The following is a 17,285-nucleotide window of genomic DNA, read 5'->3' as shown; positions in this document are numbered from 1 at the left end:
TGTGTGGCCGCAGTGGGAAGGTAAAAATGGTGACGCGTGCGTTGGCTTCCTATGTGCCCTCCAGCTGTATTCTGTATTAGAGAGACTAGAATATCCCTTGAACATCCAGAAGAGCAGGGGCAATTTAGTCCCAGAGTAAACAGTAAAGAGTCCCTACAGGAAACACTGGAGATGGATTGCAGGATGGAGTCCCCCCCCCCCCCCTCTCTCTCCTTCGCCCTCTGTTCTTTGAGACTGTATACACATTCCCTCCAGTGACACAGGGCTGTTTGCCACGCTAATGGAGAGCTGCACTGGCGTATAAGAGGTGGCAGGCTCTATTTAGATTGGGCCATGGTAAAGTAAACTTCAGAGATGGATTTAAATAAACTTTGACGGAATGGTTTGCCATGCGGCCTCAGCGAAAGAAAGGAGGGAAGGAGGGAAGGAAAGAATGATGAAGGAGCAAAAAAAAAAAGGGATCCAGTCTAGGCACTGGGCTGTGCTGAGTGAGGAGCTCCAGAGACATAAACATAGGGGGATCTGGGTAATTCAATGAGGAGTGGCGGATGTGGGAATGTAGTTGTGTGTTGCAGGGGTGAAGGGGTGGAGTCTTTAAAAATGATTTCACACTTTGTAATCTTTACAGTCATCCCTCATTACCCACCAGGACAGAGGTTTGTTTAAAGTTCCTGCAATGTGAGCAAGGATCAGTAAGATTACAGAACATAAAGCTTTTACTCCCAGAACCCAGAACATAGACGCCGGTAAACCTGAGGGTTCATTTCCGACTCTGACAGCCAAGGGCCAACAGCCTCTGAGCGGAGTTGTGAAGAGTAAACACAGCAGTCTCTGCCCTCGTCCATCCCTCTTTCCCAGAAAGCTCTCATTCCTCCCTCCTTCGGCAGCTCTGGAATCAGCCGAGGTGAGCCAAGCCAATACTGAGTCATCAGGAGGAAACTATCAAACAGACAGAGACTGAGTGGTCAGATACTTGCCAGAGCTGCACGGAGGAGGCTTTTACCACTTATCTCCACTATTGTGAAAACAGGATGAAACCCCCCCAATGAATTCTCAAATTTTTCTTGTTTTCTTATTGAGAACATTAAGAATGTGCTCTTATTTTGAGGGATATGTTAGAGCATGTTTGGGTAAGTTAAAAAAACGGTGACTATAAAAGGACAGGACTATGCCAAGTTAGGGATATATTCAGAAAAGAAGCTGCTTTTCTGGGGAATAAAAACAAGAATAAGGAAAGGAAAATAAGGCATCTCCTTGCTCTTTTTATGCAGTGTTTTCGATTTAAAGGGGCACTCCACCAACTAGTCAAAGTAAATCTTCTCGTCACTATCTAACCTGCGAAAAACAGCTGTATAGTGTTGTCCTAGGCTTTGGAGAGAGCTTTCCAAAACCTCCGAAGAATTCTCAAGTTGCACCAGCCGGGTATCTCGTTTTGAACTTAGAGAACCACGTTGGGGACTGAAAGTCAGGATTTTTTCGCTGCTTCACTCTTGACGGTTCTGTTTTCATCTCTGTTGCCCCCAACTTTATGGAAGTGCAATACAAAATCTCCAAAGTACCTCTTGAAGACTTGCATATAATGCTGTAGGATTACAAACAACACCACATTGATCCCTTCTTAATCGTCGCTGTTTTGGCCCGAGCTGGCAGTGATCAGCCCAATGAATGAGTGAGTGATGAGGTAAGCAGACCTTAGAGGTGCTGCGGGATCAACACCTGCTGCTTTGCCCCGGCGCTGCAGCTGCGTTTGGCATGGAGCAACACTCGTAGAGCTGTTGGGCACCCCACAGTTTGGCCATCTGCCCTATTGGCACACACGTTCAAATGTTTACAAGTAAAAAACACATAGCTAGCAGCCTCAGAGACTTGCTGCGTGAAGGTATGCAGATGTTGACACATGCTTTGCCTCCGGGTGGTGATACGCAACCTGGCTCGGTAACAGGCAATAAAGTGACATATGTTCTGGCAATGGGATGTGTTAGTATAGCATGTGAATAAAGGAGTGATTTGTTGCTTTGTGGAACCTTTCGTGCGGGTTAGTCATTTGCTCCTTCTGTCTTTCCGCACAAGCTTTAACCCATTTAAGTTTCACAACTCGACCCTAAGGTAGGCAGCATTTCTGCAAAATTCCCACTCATGGTTTGCTTGTTGCAACTTGTCCAACAATGGATGCACGGTTGTTACACGAAATTCCATCTTTAGTTTTTTGATTATGGTGTGGACTGCACTAAAAGTTAGAAAATGAGTACATGCATATGTGGATTCAGTCTAGAGGAAGAACAACACTTTCAATTTCAGCGGTAAAAATAGAGAACGGCTTGGAAGCTCATATTATGCAAATGTTTTAATGTTTTATCTGGAGGGAAAGAAAACAAGATGCCTCTCGATTCTCACTGGCAGTTGTGACAAAACACTGAAACAGAAAAGGGTGTTTTTGTTCTTGTTTTGTACATTTCATTGGTTGTACTTATCCTTTGTACAAAACCACATTATGCTTGGTACGGTGAGAAACGCGCCATTTGGCTGCTTCTCCTATGGTTACTTATCGCTGTTTATTTTGAGTTATATCAGCCTCGAGACATTGACAAAAACGTCCTCAGCGAAAATGTTGGAGTGCATTTAATGATGTCTCATTTGGGTGGGTCTGCTGAAAGATAGCCATCAACCACTGCCTTTCATTATAGCTGCTATTAAGATTAGCAGAGGAAGGAGTACATTCACATGAAAATATATTTTAGGGGAACTAAGGAGCTTGCAATGTGTAATTAAAATGTTTTTTTCCTTTCTCTCTGTCATTCTTTACAGATTCCCCGCAGTTCTTCCCTGCCTTCCATCCTCCTGTGCCCATCGATGACAGACATACGCAGGGACGTTACATCTACGAGCCTTCCCCTGTGCCCCCTCTTCATGTGTAAGTCCTTTAAAGTGGTCAAACACTCACGCACACACACTCAACCACAATGCTGCCGATCCCACCTGAGAATCTCATTTGATTCGTCTGCATCACACACATCTCTGGTGAGCTCCGAACTCTCCTAATGGCAATACAAATCAAGCTCCTGAACTTCCTTCCGCCTGTGGGCGCGGAGCATCCTCCTCATGGGTGCTGCGCGCCTCTCTTTGCCTTTCAGGATCAAAGGCCACGGCCCTGTACGTGAGCAACATGATCCGCATGTCAGAGACACGCAAATGAACATGTGTCAGAGACGTGGAAATGAGAGCAGGGTGAGGGGAGCCCGGGAGCGTGCGATCCTCATAAGAGCAGTGATCAAACCTTGTCAAGAGAAGGAAGCAATGCCTCTGTTGACATCTACCCATCTCTGGCAGACACAGATGGGTTTCTGACACAAACTCTATACTGCTAACCACCCTGCCTCAGCCAATCACATGCATGTATAGGCTATCAAGTATGAAGCAGAGTAAAACATGGTGTCATGCCTCGTAAGAGAGAGTGGTAAGTATTTATATGTCTTATTAAGGTAGCTCGTATTTCCCTAGAGTCCTTCTTGGCCGGGTCAGCAGAGAGCTTCAAAGCATTCCTTTACTCCACCCATGCACACATTACTCTTTTCCTCTTTCACTCTTTCTGTCTATTTTACGCTCTCCATCATTTGTATTCTTGCCGTCCAAATAGAGAGTATTTTAAGGAGATGCCTCATCGTCCTTGCGGTGCTTGTTTCCTTCCCTCAGACACGGAGGAAGCGATCACCGCGTGACGAGGACAAATTGGATGGGGCAGCTACTTGGGCCGCATTATGTTTGATATTCTTCATCATTATCAACTCCCCCCTTCTCTTCCTCAGGAGTCATATCTCTCCCTTGCTGATGTGCCACTAAGCGTAATGAATTTTTTATGTCCCCCCCCCCCCCGCCTCTCCACCTCCGGCCCACCCTACCTCTCAACCCCTCGTCTCCTGCTCAGGGGCTGCAGCAGAGGGGGGAAAAAAGGGTAGGGGGGGTGGAGAGGCGAAGAAATAAAAAAGGGAGGTGATTGATGCCCCATGTCACTGCAAACAAAATGGCAAATATAATTTAGCATTTAGCTTATGCAGAGATAATGGGGAGAACACGCGCCGGCAACATAGGCTCGAACAAACAGCCTGGCTTGTTATCCGTCAGGAGTGCTTTGGTACGATCTGGAGCACAGGTTAGGGGGGGGAGGGAAGAAATGAAGGAGGGGGGTGGAGGGAATTGAATTAAGGGGGAGAAGTTACGCAGCGCCGGCGTCTTCAGTCACTCTGTCTGGACAGGCGTTATCTGTGCGCTTGGTTTGCTGTCACTGAAAACACGGCCGTGCTCTGCCATGCTACTTATGGCCTATTTATCCAAGCCATTAAGCATAGAGCTGTTTAATATGACACACTACGCTGAGGGAAACTATTTGTCATGATTATAAGACAGCTGTTTAGTGGCCAGCCTTATTCAAATCCGTGTACTGACTGTCACACACGTTATCAACAAACTTGCTCAGGTTTAATGCAGAACTACTTTTGAGTCTGTGCGCAGGGTAGCAACAATATTGCTTTCTTGATTAAAAAAGCAGCGCTGAATTCCTCAGTGAGAAGCAGCACTCATCAGTTGCTGTATTACAGCTGGGTCTAGCCACCTGATGGCAAATTGGAGTTAATTACACTTCCTGGTTCGACTTGGTGCAAGTTTACAACCGAATAACTGTGGATTTAAAAGTGATGCATTCAGCTGAGCAACGTTGCTTGTAGCCGGCTCGAGCAAATAGAGGCAGTCAACGTATAGCTGTCGCTGCAGGGAAATGGAGGGGACAGGAGGCGGCTTATGGAGAAATATTGAATTGTTTTAAGACAAGTTCTCCTCGGTGAGCAGAATTAATCGTTATTAGCCCTCTCAAAGATATGCCTAAGTACACAGGGACTATTATTGCAGTACTTCCCCATGCAGCCTCTCATTACGGCCTGTAATTACAGTTGGGTTGGCCCCGCGGCAGTTCCATCAATCCAGCCAGCCTCCCCCCGCCACGCACACCAGCCAGCCACCACTGGGCGTCCATGGCCGGAGAAAAACAGTGCGAACGCCCAGCAGCTTGTTTCCTCTCCGCCACAATGACACATCCACCATCCATATGTGGCAAATGAACTGAATCATATCCTATTACTGTGAAGGGCCTAATTGAAACATGTTTATTTATGGTCCCTGTTTTCAGGCAAGAGCCGGTGTTAGCAGAGCACCTAACGGGCTCCAGCGATATGAGGCGGTAGAATTAAATTAAAAGCTCATAAAATGAAATATGCACCGTATTAGCTGTTTGACACTTAATTTGCCTTCAAATGAGCAGAGGAAATCACAAATTAACTGTCCTTTGTTTTTTTCTTTCTTTGCCTCACCTCCCCTATTAGGCAAGGGAGAGCGCAATTACAGACAGAGGCTAATCGTTTAGTTTATGAATTCTTGTGGGGAAGGTACCAATGTGCCATTCAATATTAAAGCCTTAGGGTCTGGAGGGGGGTGGGGGTCCCTTCTTGTGGGTGCTTGCTTTACTGAGGAACTCATATATTCACATGGAAAGATGTTGAACAGCCACAGTTTAAAATGAAACCAAAGCCAACTAACAACACAACGCTCCTTCTTTTATCCAAACTTAAGACACCAAATGTCCTATACTGATCCAGGACCAGTGAAAGTCTCTCCTGACCTGAAGCTTTTACCTTTGCAACCCTAGCATGGGAACAACTGACCTCCAGCCTCTACCAAAAAGAGAAAGGCCTTCATGCTCCAGAGAAGATGCTTCCTGCTTAAATAAACACATTGATTGGTGAAGAGCAGGCTCTCCCTGGGAGCTCTGGTCCCCTCTGCCACCACCATTGTGCTGGTTTGGCTTAATGGGAGTTTGGGGGGAGGTCGGGGCCAAGAGAAGAGACCGCTCCTTTCATAGCAGCTTTATTGCCTGACCACGGTACACAGCAAAACAAAACAGCCCTCTCATGCGTCTCAGCGCCGGCTCTCGGTCACCAGGAGACCGCTCAGAACAAACAGAGGTATTCGTCACAAGTCAATTATCAGCATCGGGGTACTCTGGAGTCTCCAGGCCCTCGTGCTGTGAATGGGGCCACTAAAACAACAAAACATTCTTAAGGGATAAGCAATTGACTCACAACCTTTTGCGCAGTTACCGTATGTGGATTTAAGAAAGAATTGGTGAGAATGACATGAGTTTGTTTAGTTGTAAAGCAAATATAACGCCCTGGGCGTTTGTTGATTAATGTTTAAATTATTGTAGTAATACATACAATATTAGAAAGTTCTTAAATAGACTTTTAATTGAAGCATCCAAACTTCTGAGAAAATGACATACAAACATCGACATACAAAGTCTCTAATCCTGTCTACACACAAGCATATTTTTTAATATACTGCATTTTTAAACTCTGGTTTTCTATTCTGAAATATTACAATACGTTTTGAAAAATGCAACATCTCAAACATGCCAAACAAAAGTTTAAGTTGGAAATAAAACTTCTCAGTGGGACTCTTGAATAAAGTCATGGAGTGTATTTTCTGCCAGTGTGGAGGTAGAGAGCAGCGAGGGGGGCTGTGAGGGAGTGTTTCCCAGCCTGTGTGGTTATTTCATTCAGGAGTGTGTTTGTTCAGCTGCGCGCTGACTGGAAGGTATTCTGGAGGTATTGGGGGGGGGGGGGGGGGGGCTGCTGCTGCACGTCTCTGTCATCGCAGCACAACCTCTGCTCCGAAATCATGAACCAGGAAGGATTAAATTGACTTAAAGTTTGTGTGAGCTGTTGCTTCACCAACATTCAAATGTGTGAATCACCTTGTTAAACATTTTATTTTCTGGAAGCACCTAACGTTCTCTCCGATTTCACACTGTTTCCGTACACCACCTCTTCCCCTTGCTGTCCTCTGCCTGGCGGAAAGAAGGTTTTCTTTTTTTTGTAGATGTGCCTTGTTGTTTTGTCATTTACATAAACTGTTGTCAGAGCGCCCAATCTGGAAATAGAGGAGCGGAGTGTTGCTTAGCATAAAGACCACAGTCTTATCTCAACACCTCTTTCCAGATGGGACGAGGCCGAGCACTGCAACACACACACACACACACACACACACACACACACACACACACACACACACACACACACACACACACACACACACACACACACACACACACACACACACACACACACACACACACACACACACACACACACACACACACACACACACACACACACACACACACACACACACACAATGCAAAACATAATGCAAAAGCTTTTATAGAAGCCAGAAGAAACATGTTTTGTAAGGCTGCTTCATCATTGGCTGCTCATGATTGAACTTTCAAGGCCTCATTTATTAGTATACATTTAAGTTTCAGCCATACCTTCAACAACATTTTTTAGCATTTTTGTCAACCTCATAATTGGAAATTGTAACTATATATATATTTGTGATATGACTGTTGTTTGAAAAAGGATTAAAATCATATGCTGCTTTACGATTCACTATTAATATTCATTTGAATACTGTCTAGACTTAAACAGAAAGTAAAGTGAAGCCATAAATTATGTTAAGGATTGATTATTATTTTATAATCGTATCTGATCATTTCTGTCCCGATATGGCTGCTGTCAGAGTAAAGCAGGGGAGAGAGACCAGGGCTACTTTTTCATCCTGCTCTCCAACTGTCCAAAACCCATTCTGTGTGACTTCATAGGTCACCTCTCTCTGGTGCAGTCACTGGTTTCCCTCCAGCCTCCCTCCCTCCCCCGACTCCCGCCCCATAACCTCCCCCCTCTTTAATACTTTCTCTATGGAGTAAGTCGGGGGGACAGGCGGTCACGCAGTAGCTGGCTTCATGATTAATGGTGTTTATTCTTGACAGAAGGCTCCTTTATTTATCTGCATTGCAGTTTCACTGATACTATCAGTCACCTGAATGAAAAATATTCAGTCATACCAATTTTGCAGTATAATTGAGTAGAGTCACTTCCTTTCAGTTTTTTCCCCCCTCGCTCTCCTTCCACTTTATCTGGCAGCCTTATCATCGCCACAGTAATTTTCGTGCTGCGTTGTTTGATATGGAGAGGCTGGCTTTAGCCGTATTTGACATAAAGCCTCTTCAATTTTCACTGGAGAAAAAAAAGGGAAGAAAGAAAGTTGTGCACCACTCTGTGAAAATGTGCGAAGAGGGGGAAAGAATCTCTCCCCTTTTTTCTTCTGAGGCAATTTCAGGATTTAGAGAGAAAGGAGATAAATGCTTAAGCAGAAATGTGGGCAGATTGAAGTTAAAGTATATCTTTTTTTTTTGTATTACAGCAGTTTCAGAAGCCTAAATGGAGAGTGCAGTCTTTTTTCTACACAGCCTGGACACAGGACCAGGGTGTTTTGAAGGCACCTGTGTATTTTGAGAATGATGGATCCAGCAGGTTGGATGGAAAAAAAAGAGTTTGGCACTGCGGAGATTTGACAAGGCCTGTAAAGGTTTAAGGTTGAGTCATTACCCGTGGAGATCTGTTCCGACATGTTCCAAAACTCTACTTACCAGGCTAGGATTACCTACGCTGAGGCTGACCCTGCCGCCGCAGTGTGTCTATTCGTATTCCCAGTTATTAAATATCACATGCATTTCTTTTGTATTAACGGCATAGACACTTAAGCAAATGTATAGTATTTATAATCTACAAATGATTCCTTACATAACATTTCCATTCATACAAATCCTATCTGATTATTCTTTCTACAAATACTTCCTGTTCTTTGTCATTTCTGCGGTGTTAGTCCTTTGGTTTAATTTAATTTGAGGCCCCGTTATAAATGTCTTTTAGAAAGGTACATTTAGATAAAAAAGGAATACATTAATCTCTCATACGAGGCCTGTGAATTTGCCCATGTAACACATTAGTGGATTTGATTTTCTATACTCGAGTCATTTGCCCCCTCTTCATGTTTGAGATCTCAATTTGTAGCTCTCCCATGGAGCACAATGGAAAACCAGGTCTGAGGGGAAGAGATAACAGGCAGGTGCCAACAGCTCCGCGCTAATGTGTGTGTGTGTGTGTGTGTGTGTGTGAGCGCTTGTGCATTCATGCTCTCACACATGTACACACACGTTATACATATTTTTCTTGACAGTGTTTGAGCATTAGTTTATTAATTTACTGTATTTTTGTATTTATTATTATTTATTTATTTATTGCGGTTATTTAACCTGTATTTCCCTCTTGTAATAAGACATTTAAATACATATTCCTTTTCCAATTTCATTCTTAAATTGTAACCCTCTTACTATTTATACTCCATTTTTCATCTTAGGCCTTTAATAATTCATAGTTTTCACAATTATTGTTAAAATAATTATAATATGCATTTTAAATTGGGCTGTGATTGTTTTCCTTATCACTTAATCTGCCCATTATTTTACTTGATTAATCATTCTGTCCATAAAGTGTCAGAATTGTATAGTGAAAAATACCCTTTCGTTTCCCAGAGCCGAAGGTGACGTTTTCATAATGCTTTTTAAAAATAGAAAAAATAATTGTCCTTTTACAAAAATATATAACAAGAACATTTGTAAATCTTCAAACTGGAGAACTGGGAACCAGCCATTTCTTTTGCAACTTAGCTTGACAAATTACAAACAATTTATCGATAATAGAAGAAGTTGCTGATTAATTCTGTCAATTTAGTCAATCGATTCGAATGAATTAATAGACTGGTTTTCTCAGCTCTAAAACCAAGCATTGGCAGCAATACCAACCTTGAGCCACATTTAATTTATGTTAAATATATTAAAATCATAAAGCGTTCATAAGTAAAAGCTCAGTCTTTAGTGGTTTTGGTGGTAAGTTAGTCAATGGGTGTGGCGGGATGTCACTTTTATGATCCGTGCTGTTTCTTAATTGGCTTTGTAAAGACCCTCCTCTCATTGGCGGGGAGCTATTAGAGAGAGGCAGTGACTGTCAAGATATTACCCAGCGCTGGCAGCCCGCCGCCTCACATCGTCTCCACAACCTCAGGCAGTCCTGACGTCTGCTTCTCTTCACAAATACCGGGAGTAGTTTTAAAAACGAGCCTCATGTGAATGGGTGGGACTGCTTATTTCAGAAAGGAAATATTTTTCTCTTAATGTAGAATTATCCATTTTAGCTCAACCCTTTGAATGGAGTCAGTCTTTCGCTTTTTACTTTACCCTACAGACGGCATGGTGTAGCAGTGTAGAAATGTGGAATTTCCATTACTGTGATCTCTGGGCTGTGGGCTCCAGACCCTGCGATCCCACTCTGGGGGCCAGTTACAGCGAGTAACGAGACCAGGGGAACAGGGCCATAAATCCTCTCCAGCTTTCCGCATTTTCCATCCTCCCTCGCTCCATCCCTCCCTTTCCTTTCATCCCTCTCTCCATATTTCCTAGTCAAGCCTTCACTATATGATTTAAGAAACCTAAATGCAACAATGTAAAATATTCCCACATGTTTAAGATGCTTAGTCCGGCTAGAGCAATTACAGTTTTAATGTTAGAGGAAATGAGTTCATTGCCTCCCCGCACCTCCCTTTTTTTTAAACATTTGTTTATCGCCTAAGTCACAGAGAATTTCACTCCTTTTACACTCACCCCACCAATGCTAATTAATTCATATCACATAAAGCGATTCCATTCTCTCAGCCTCTTGTTATCTCTCTTATCAGATGTGGCGTCCATTACATCTGATAGTGCGGTAGTTTCAGCTCATAATGTTGTATGGAGAGAGCCAAAAAGAAATCGGTTGCTTACATTTCCGTTCTTTTTGAGAGGCGGTCAGTTTTTTGAGTTCTCCCCCCCAACTAGTGTCCATACATGTCTGCAGTCATGCACGCAGCTGCAGGGTCACTCACGACGATGTGAGATGTCCATCATTTTTTGACATCACTGTGAAAGTAACTTTGCTACTTAAGTTCATCCAATGATATACAATAAAGATGGGACATTTGTTCCTTTCTGAAGAAAGGGGAAAATAAAGTTTCCCATAGCCGGCTAATTAAGAATTCCCTCTCATTCATATCAGTTTTGTAAAACATCCTCCTTTGAGTAAATCGAAAAATGTACACAGGTCTGTTTTAAGCCTCCCAAAGCTTTATCAAGCCTGAGCTTTGCACCGCCACGCACTCAGCCCCTTCATGATTAAATATCGAGGAAATCCACATGACATTTTATTAGTCCAACAAGATGGATGAAATGGCCAGAATAAAGTAGGCTGTGTCTTTTCACTTTCCCAACAGCACTTGCCTTTCTTCGGTCTGCCTTTTTCTCTCTACAAGAAGTATGTATTAGGAAAACGTGATGGATTTCATTCTGAAAAGGAGATTTTCAGTGCCAAGAAGAAAACATATATTTTGTGTCTTATACCTGATGCTTCTGTTTTTCTCCCTGTGAGTCTCAGCTCTCCCTCCCACTCCCCACTCCCCCCTTTTCTTTTTTCTGTTGTTCTACCTCAGATCTCTGTCTGAAGGATTAACCATCTCCAGCAGTGTGTCTCTGCTGTCTTGTAGCGCTGTGTATTGTTTGTGATTTGCTCAGGCCCATCCGTGCGGTTGCTCATTTCAGCAGCCCAGCGTGACGTGTTGAATTGAGGGGGGGCTCCGGGCCGCTCCTCGCAGCCATGGGCCACACTCATTCTCACCTGAGATAGGCTGTAGGCATGCAGACGCACACGCTCATTACCTAGACTTGTCGGGTAACGGAGGCGGTGGGGTGTGGAACCTGAACCCTCTTTAGCTGCAGGCGTCAGCTGAGTTTTTGTGTAAAGGCATTGGGGCCATCGAGACATTACTTGAGAGGAAAAGGAAAGATAGATATGCTTCCTCCCTGTTTTTACAAGTTTAACACTTCAACACCCAGGAGTCCAGTCCTGTCTTCTCTCTAGCCCGGGGCATGCCAAAAGAACTCAAAACACTGACTGAGAGCAGCGGTAATTCAACCGGTGCACGCTTTCAAAAAAGACGCAATCGAGTAAAAAGTTCAAGGTAAAATGGTCCATGGAAAACTATCGCGCTGTTTGAAAAAGGGCAAAATCAAGCAATGGAGAAGGAACAAAAGGAACAAGAACATGGTTTTTTTGGGTCTCACGTTTCTTCCCTGATTCCAGCCCCCTTGAAATTACAGGAAAAAAGGCAGCCTCATTTTGTGTAATTTTACTTTCATGTTTTCATTCCCTCGCTATGCACTCTGTTGATTCGTTTTGGTAGACATTCTTATCTTGATGGCTGAAAATTACATTTAATTGCAGTGTGGAAAAATGGTTTTCAAACCAGCCTGAGAAGAAGAAAAGAAAACTCCTGCTGCGTGGCCAAGCGAAACATACACTTTACATAACGGCGAGTGTGTTTGGCTGTGATTTAGAAACAGCGCAAAGGCAGTCAAAAGATCTGTTGTTTTTGATAAGGCATAATCCTAAGACTTTGTTGAAGTGCAAGCACTGCCAAGGAGCCTTGATCTAAAAGAAGAAGTGTTTTCATGTGTGACGCACCTTCAGCAGGTTCGTGACTCAGGCGGCAGTTATAACCTGATTGTTGGACACCTGGGCCCGTTTGTTATGACTTGAGCTTGTCACACTCAATGGCTCCTGTGATAAACACATGTTATCACTCTGGCAGCGTGGAAGTGATACGTGCCTGCGGGGATGTACTGTGTGCTTATATGTACACAATGTGAGTATGAGTCAAAGACACAGGGGGAGGAGGAGAAACTGAAGGAGACTCATGGTTATTCAACTGGACAGCGAGTGTATATGTGAGAACTGACTCTGCAGTGCATGGGAATGTCTGGCACGCCTCCAGAAGTAACCCACCGAGAGGGAATCCTGCTTGATGTGACCATGAATAGAAAGCCATCCCAACCTCCCTGAACCCACCCAGGCCTTTGATGTCAGGGGGTCACACGGAGCCCTGGCAGCTACGGGGGGGGCATAGTTACCCCAAACGCCTGGCAACCTCACCGTGCCATGCCGAGCCAGAGCATGTCTGCGGTCTGCTCTGCCCTGCACGGTGAAAACAGAAAATCAGAGAGCAGGAAACTCAGATCAGATGGGCAACAAACTACAAGTTCCTTAAATATACAAATTCAGTTCCTGGAATTATAAAAAAAAGCAAATATGCAGCCAGTGATTGACAGATGAAATCTCTGCAACTTCTGTTCCGTCATGTGGTGTGATGGTTTCCCCAAAACGTAGAAAGCTTTAAATCTTATAACTCCATCATTTATGTTTTTGTAAATTACACAAAGTTGATGCAGACAGTGAAATGCCAAGACAATACATCCTTATTCATACCCTTTAGCTAATTAAACATTACTAAAGCTTCATTTATAGATAATAGTTATATGTAAAGGGGTTACGACTTAGCTACGGATTCTAAGCACGTAGCCGATGTAGCTATGCTAATATGGCAACCGCAGGAACTTTGGTCAGCATTGGCTATATGTAATCTCCTACAAGTTAATGGTGCTCAAGATGGTTGATAGTGAACACAACATCCAGCAAAGTCATCCTACTAAAAACCCTATGCTCACCACAATCACTGTTTCCAATGACCTCTTCTCACATTGTGTAACAAACCATCTGGCGGGTCAGGATCTAGAATAGTCTATAATCAGTAATAAACCAAGCCCCAACCTTCCACTGTAGCTTGTGAGTGAATGAAAGACTGTAGACGCAGTTATGATGGAATATATTTAAATATCAAACACATCCATCTAGTCTTACCGTGGTGCTATCAAAGGCTAAAAATCCATCACTCTAAATCAAATATTTAGCTGAAGGTATCTGGGGCTGGACTGAAGGTAACCCCTTGTGTCAACCATAAATCCAACCGTCAAGCTTGACTATGCGATAGCCACATAGAAGATAGGTCCTAAAAGTGGCCACGATAAGGGCAATGTATCAGTTCCACCACATATGCTGATGAATCTTTAGTAGAAGAGAGTAAGCCAACCTCGGAGCAAGATTGTGCTCATAGCATTGAAACCAAATTCACGAGCCTATTTGATCATAGAAACAGAAAAATATGTCAATGCCAACTCCTGTATTGGGTGACAGACTAAATGTATCCACCTTTTGTGGCAACATGTTCATTTCTTATTTGCCAAATCGTGCAGATGTTGGATCTGAATTTAAAATGACTTTTAACGGCTGCTGTAATTGTCATATACTAATGTGGAAAAATGAAGTCATTGGAATACGGTTCACTGGCAGAACTTAATGAAGACTTTCCTATTGGAATATTAGGACCCTAGAAAATATATCCACCTTCTTGTGTTTGTGTCTCAGTCCGTCTGTCTTCTCTCTCCCCTTGTCTCAGCTCCCTTTCCTCTCTTCTTGGGTCTCAGCTGGCTCTGTTCCTGTGGCCCTTTGATCTCAGTGAAAGGGTTTGGAGCTTTAAAGTGCTTCTGTTTCCGCTGTCAGGAGCCCCTCTCTTCCTCCTCTCTGGTTTAGGCTTTCAGTGTGGTGGCAGCCTTGTTCTGTGGCTGGGTGGGTTGGAGGGGAAGGGGCACAGGTTTCTATGAGGTGTTGAGATTGAGCTGAGGTTGGCGGGGGGATTGTTCTGTGATGCTGTCAGCCTGGGTCAGGAGAGGACCTGACACCTGACTGATCCCAGTTCCCTCCAAAAACCCCAGTTCCCACCTCGCTTAGCCTCTTGTGGCTAGCGGTGTAACATGGGAAGACAGATGGGTCTGTGGTTTTGGACTTCCTCTTCCTTTAGTTTTCATATATTTTTGAGGATTTATGGTGTACACAATTGTGATGGTGTTACCTCCAATAAATATATAGAATGGAGGTTCCCATCCATGGAAGACATAGACTTTTTTGTAAAACAGAGAAACCAAACAACCACCCAATGCTAAATTTCTACAGTTTACAAAGTAATGACATATTAAATAACTTCTGCCATGTTAACTTTCCAGGTCAGTGAACCCCCTCAAATAATCTAATCAAAAACGTACCCCTGCCAATGCAGCCATCTGCATTTTTGTTTACAAGATATTATTTTTGGCTAAATTAGCTAATATTAGGCTACATGCTAATTATTTTCACTATATACCTGGTTGTTAATTATTTTTTTTGTATCAAGTCAAAGTAATTGTAGTGTTTTCCTAAACATTAGGACCTAATGTCCAATTTCTTTCTTTTTCTTTTGCCAATTCCAAGATAAAGATGGAAGTATTTATGTTGTCCTTCTCAGCTATTTCTCTAGCTATTTCTCAAGACATGGTTAGTTTTGTGAGTTTTTAGCTCTCATGTTTTTCCAATTTAGACCTCTCCTACAGCTGTGAATGAAATGATTATGGTGTATGACCATTCATAATTGGATTTAGACCCACTAATTTCCTGTACCCTTCTGTGAAGCACACATCAAGAAATGTTAGATTTTATTTCATGAGCTAAAAGTATTTTGCAAAGCCGGTTCCTGTTTTTAGCAGACTGCTGTGTCAATATACCACCAGGTCTAACTGCTGCACCACAATGATACCTTCTGTGCTCAGTGAAGTCATCAACCTTCACCGCAACTGTGTCTTTCTACTGCAGCTTTTACCAAAATAATTATTAGTGTTGATATAACCTTGTTCCAAACAAAGATTCAAGGCATGTTTACATGAACACACACCCCTCCACAAAACCTCAAAATCATTTGGGGGCATATTTACACTTGGCAAGTGTGTATTCATCCGGTGAAAAAAGACGACAGTTTAAAATCCACAGACCGCCCTGTGTAAACATGCGATGTCTTAAAGAGGCACTGGCTGGTTTTAAGCGAGGCCACGTGAAAGGAAATGGCTTCCATATGTCAGGAGCTCAGTCTTTCCCTGTGCCCTGTTTGCAGGATGTCTTCTTTTTTTAGGGTTTATAGGAATTATAAACCTACCAAGGGAAGTTGAGGAGTGAAGGAACATTTTTTTCTTCTGGTAAGGCAGAGAAGCCCGCGGTACAGCTTTGATGTAAATCTTAAATCAGGTGTAACTAAGACGCCACTTCTTTGGCGCGCACACCTACTCAGCACACACACAGAGGGAACATTCCTGCACACACACTGAACGTTGTCAGATTACTTCCTTTCGTCATGTTGATTAATGCATACTGGCAGATGCTAAGACGATCACGGCCCTGCAGAGAGCAGCTGAACGCCGAGGATCGGACACTCTATTGCTTTTCCTCTCACAAGAACAGAGGCCCGCCGCGCTCATCCAACCCATCCATCTCTCTGCTGTCCTCCTCAAATCCCCTCACACCTGGCTCTGCCCCCCTGGAGACCTCTTTTTCTCTCCTCCTTCTCCATCTCCCCCTTTCTCCTAAGTCTTTTCTGTCCGCCTTTACTTCCCAATTCGTAGTCCATATCTTCACAGACTCCCTCCTTCTCCTCAACCCTACTACTGTTTGTGCTCAAAAGTCTTTCCACACTTTTGCTTTTCCTTTTCACCTTTCAACAGGCTGAAATATCCCTCTTCCTCTGTGCCACCGTCTTCCCTCCAACCAACACGTGTGCTCTCTTTCCTTTTGTTTTCTGATCACCTCGTTTTTTTCCCAATGACCTTCCAGTAGGGCTCTGTTCTTATTTGCTAAGTTAATTGGAAAAACAAGCCAAGTAGAGGCATTTAGCCAGGGTTAGTGTAGGGAGATGCAGCCAATGTATGACAGGGTTAATCAGTGTCATTGCAGCCAGAGTGGGTGTCTGGATTTCCTCATACAGGGGTGTGTTGGGCCAGGAGAGAAAAAAAAGTAATGAATCCTTTCTACCTTCCCTTCTGGGGACTTATTCCTACATTGCAAAAGTCTGAAATGTAATATGCAGCCATTTCAGCGATACAGAAATGTTTTTGCCATATATTTCGCCATTAAATGAACCCCTGTACATCTGTTATTTTAAGGATTTTAAATGTATTCTACTGACTTGTATTTAAAAGTGTCAAGTGCAGAATTTGGTTGTTTCTGAAATCAATGACAAAGACTTTCTGTGTGTGATTTTCCTCAACTGCTGAGTGTGTACATGTGTGTTTGAGATGCATGGTCAACCGCATCAAAGTGAGCGTCACTGCAGCTGTGTTGTTGAACTGTATACATGAGGCATGTAATGGTGGCGTGTGGGCACATAACTTGCTTATCATAAACACACTCACACACCTGTTTTGAGGTGCACCGTTGCCCTCAGCATGACTCGCTAGGTATGGAGGAAGTAGAACAATTCCTCATGAATCTTCTTGACAGGAGACGTGCAGAAAAGAAAGGGAGGTTAAACATTTTTTTTTCCATGGCCATTGTTTTGCATTG

General features: G+C 43.4%; 1 protein-coding gene across 2 annotated transcripts in view; it reads left to right on the top strand.

Moving 5' to 3' along the window:
• Positions 1–17,285, top strand: part of gli3 (GLI family zinc finger 3) — a 92,288-nt gene that overhangs the window by 48,047 nt on the left and 26,956 nt on the right. For both annotated transcript variants that reach the window (XM_079660967.1, XM_079660966.1), the window contains exon 4: positions 2,806–2,911. In XM_079660967.1, the coding sequence (XP_079517093.1) occupies positions 2,806–2,911 (106 nt within the window). The remainder of the gene's footprint in view (positions 1–2,805; positions 2,912–17,285) is intronic.

This window comes from Notothenia rossii (genome assembly GCF_949606895.1).
Source record: "Notothenia rossii genome assembly, chromosome: 12".
Lineage (NCBI taxonomy): Eukaryota > Metazoa > Chordata > Actinopteri > Perciformes > Nototheniidae > Notothenia > Notothenia rossii.
The sequence above is the reverse complement of the archived record's forward strand: the minus strand, read 5'-3'. Positions and strand labels throughout refer to the sequence as shown.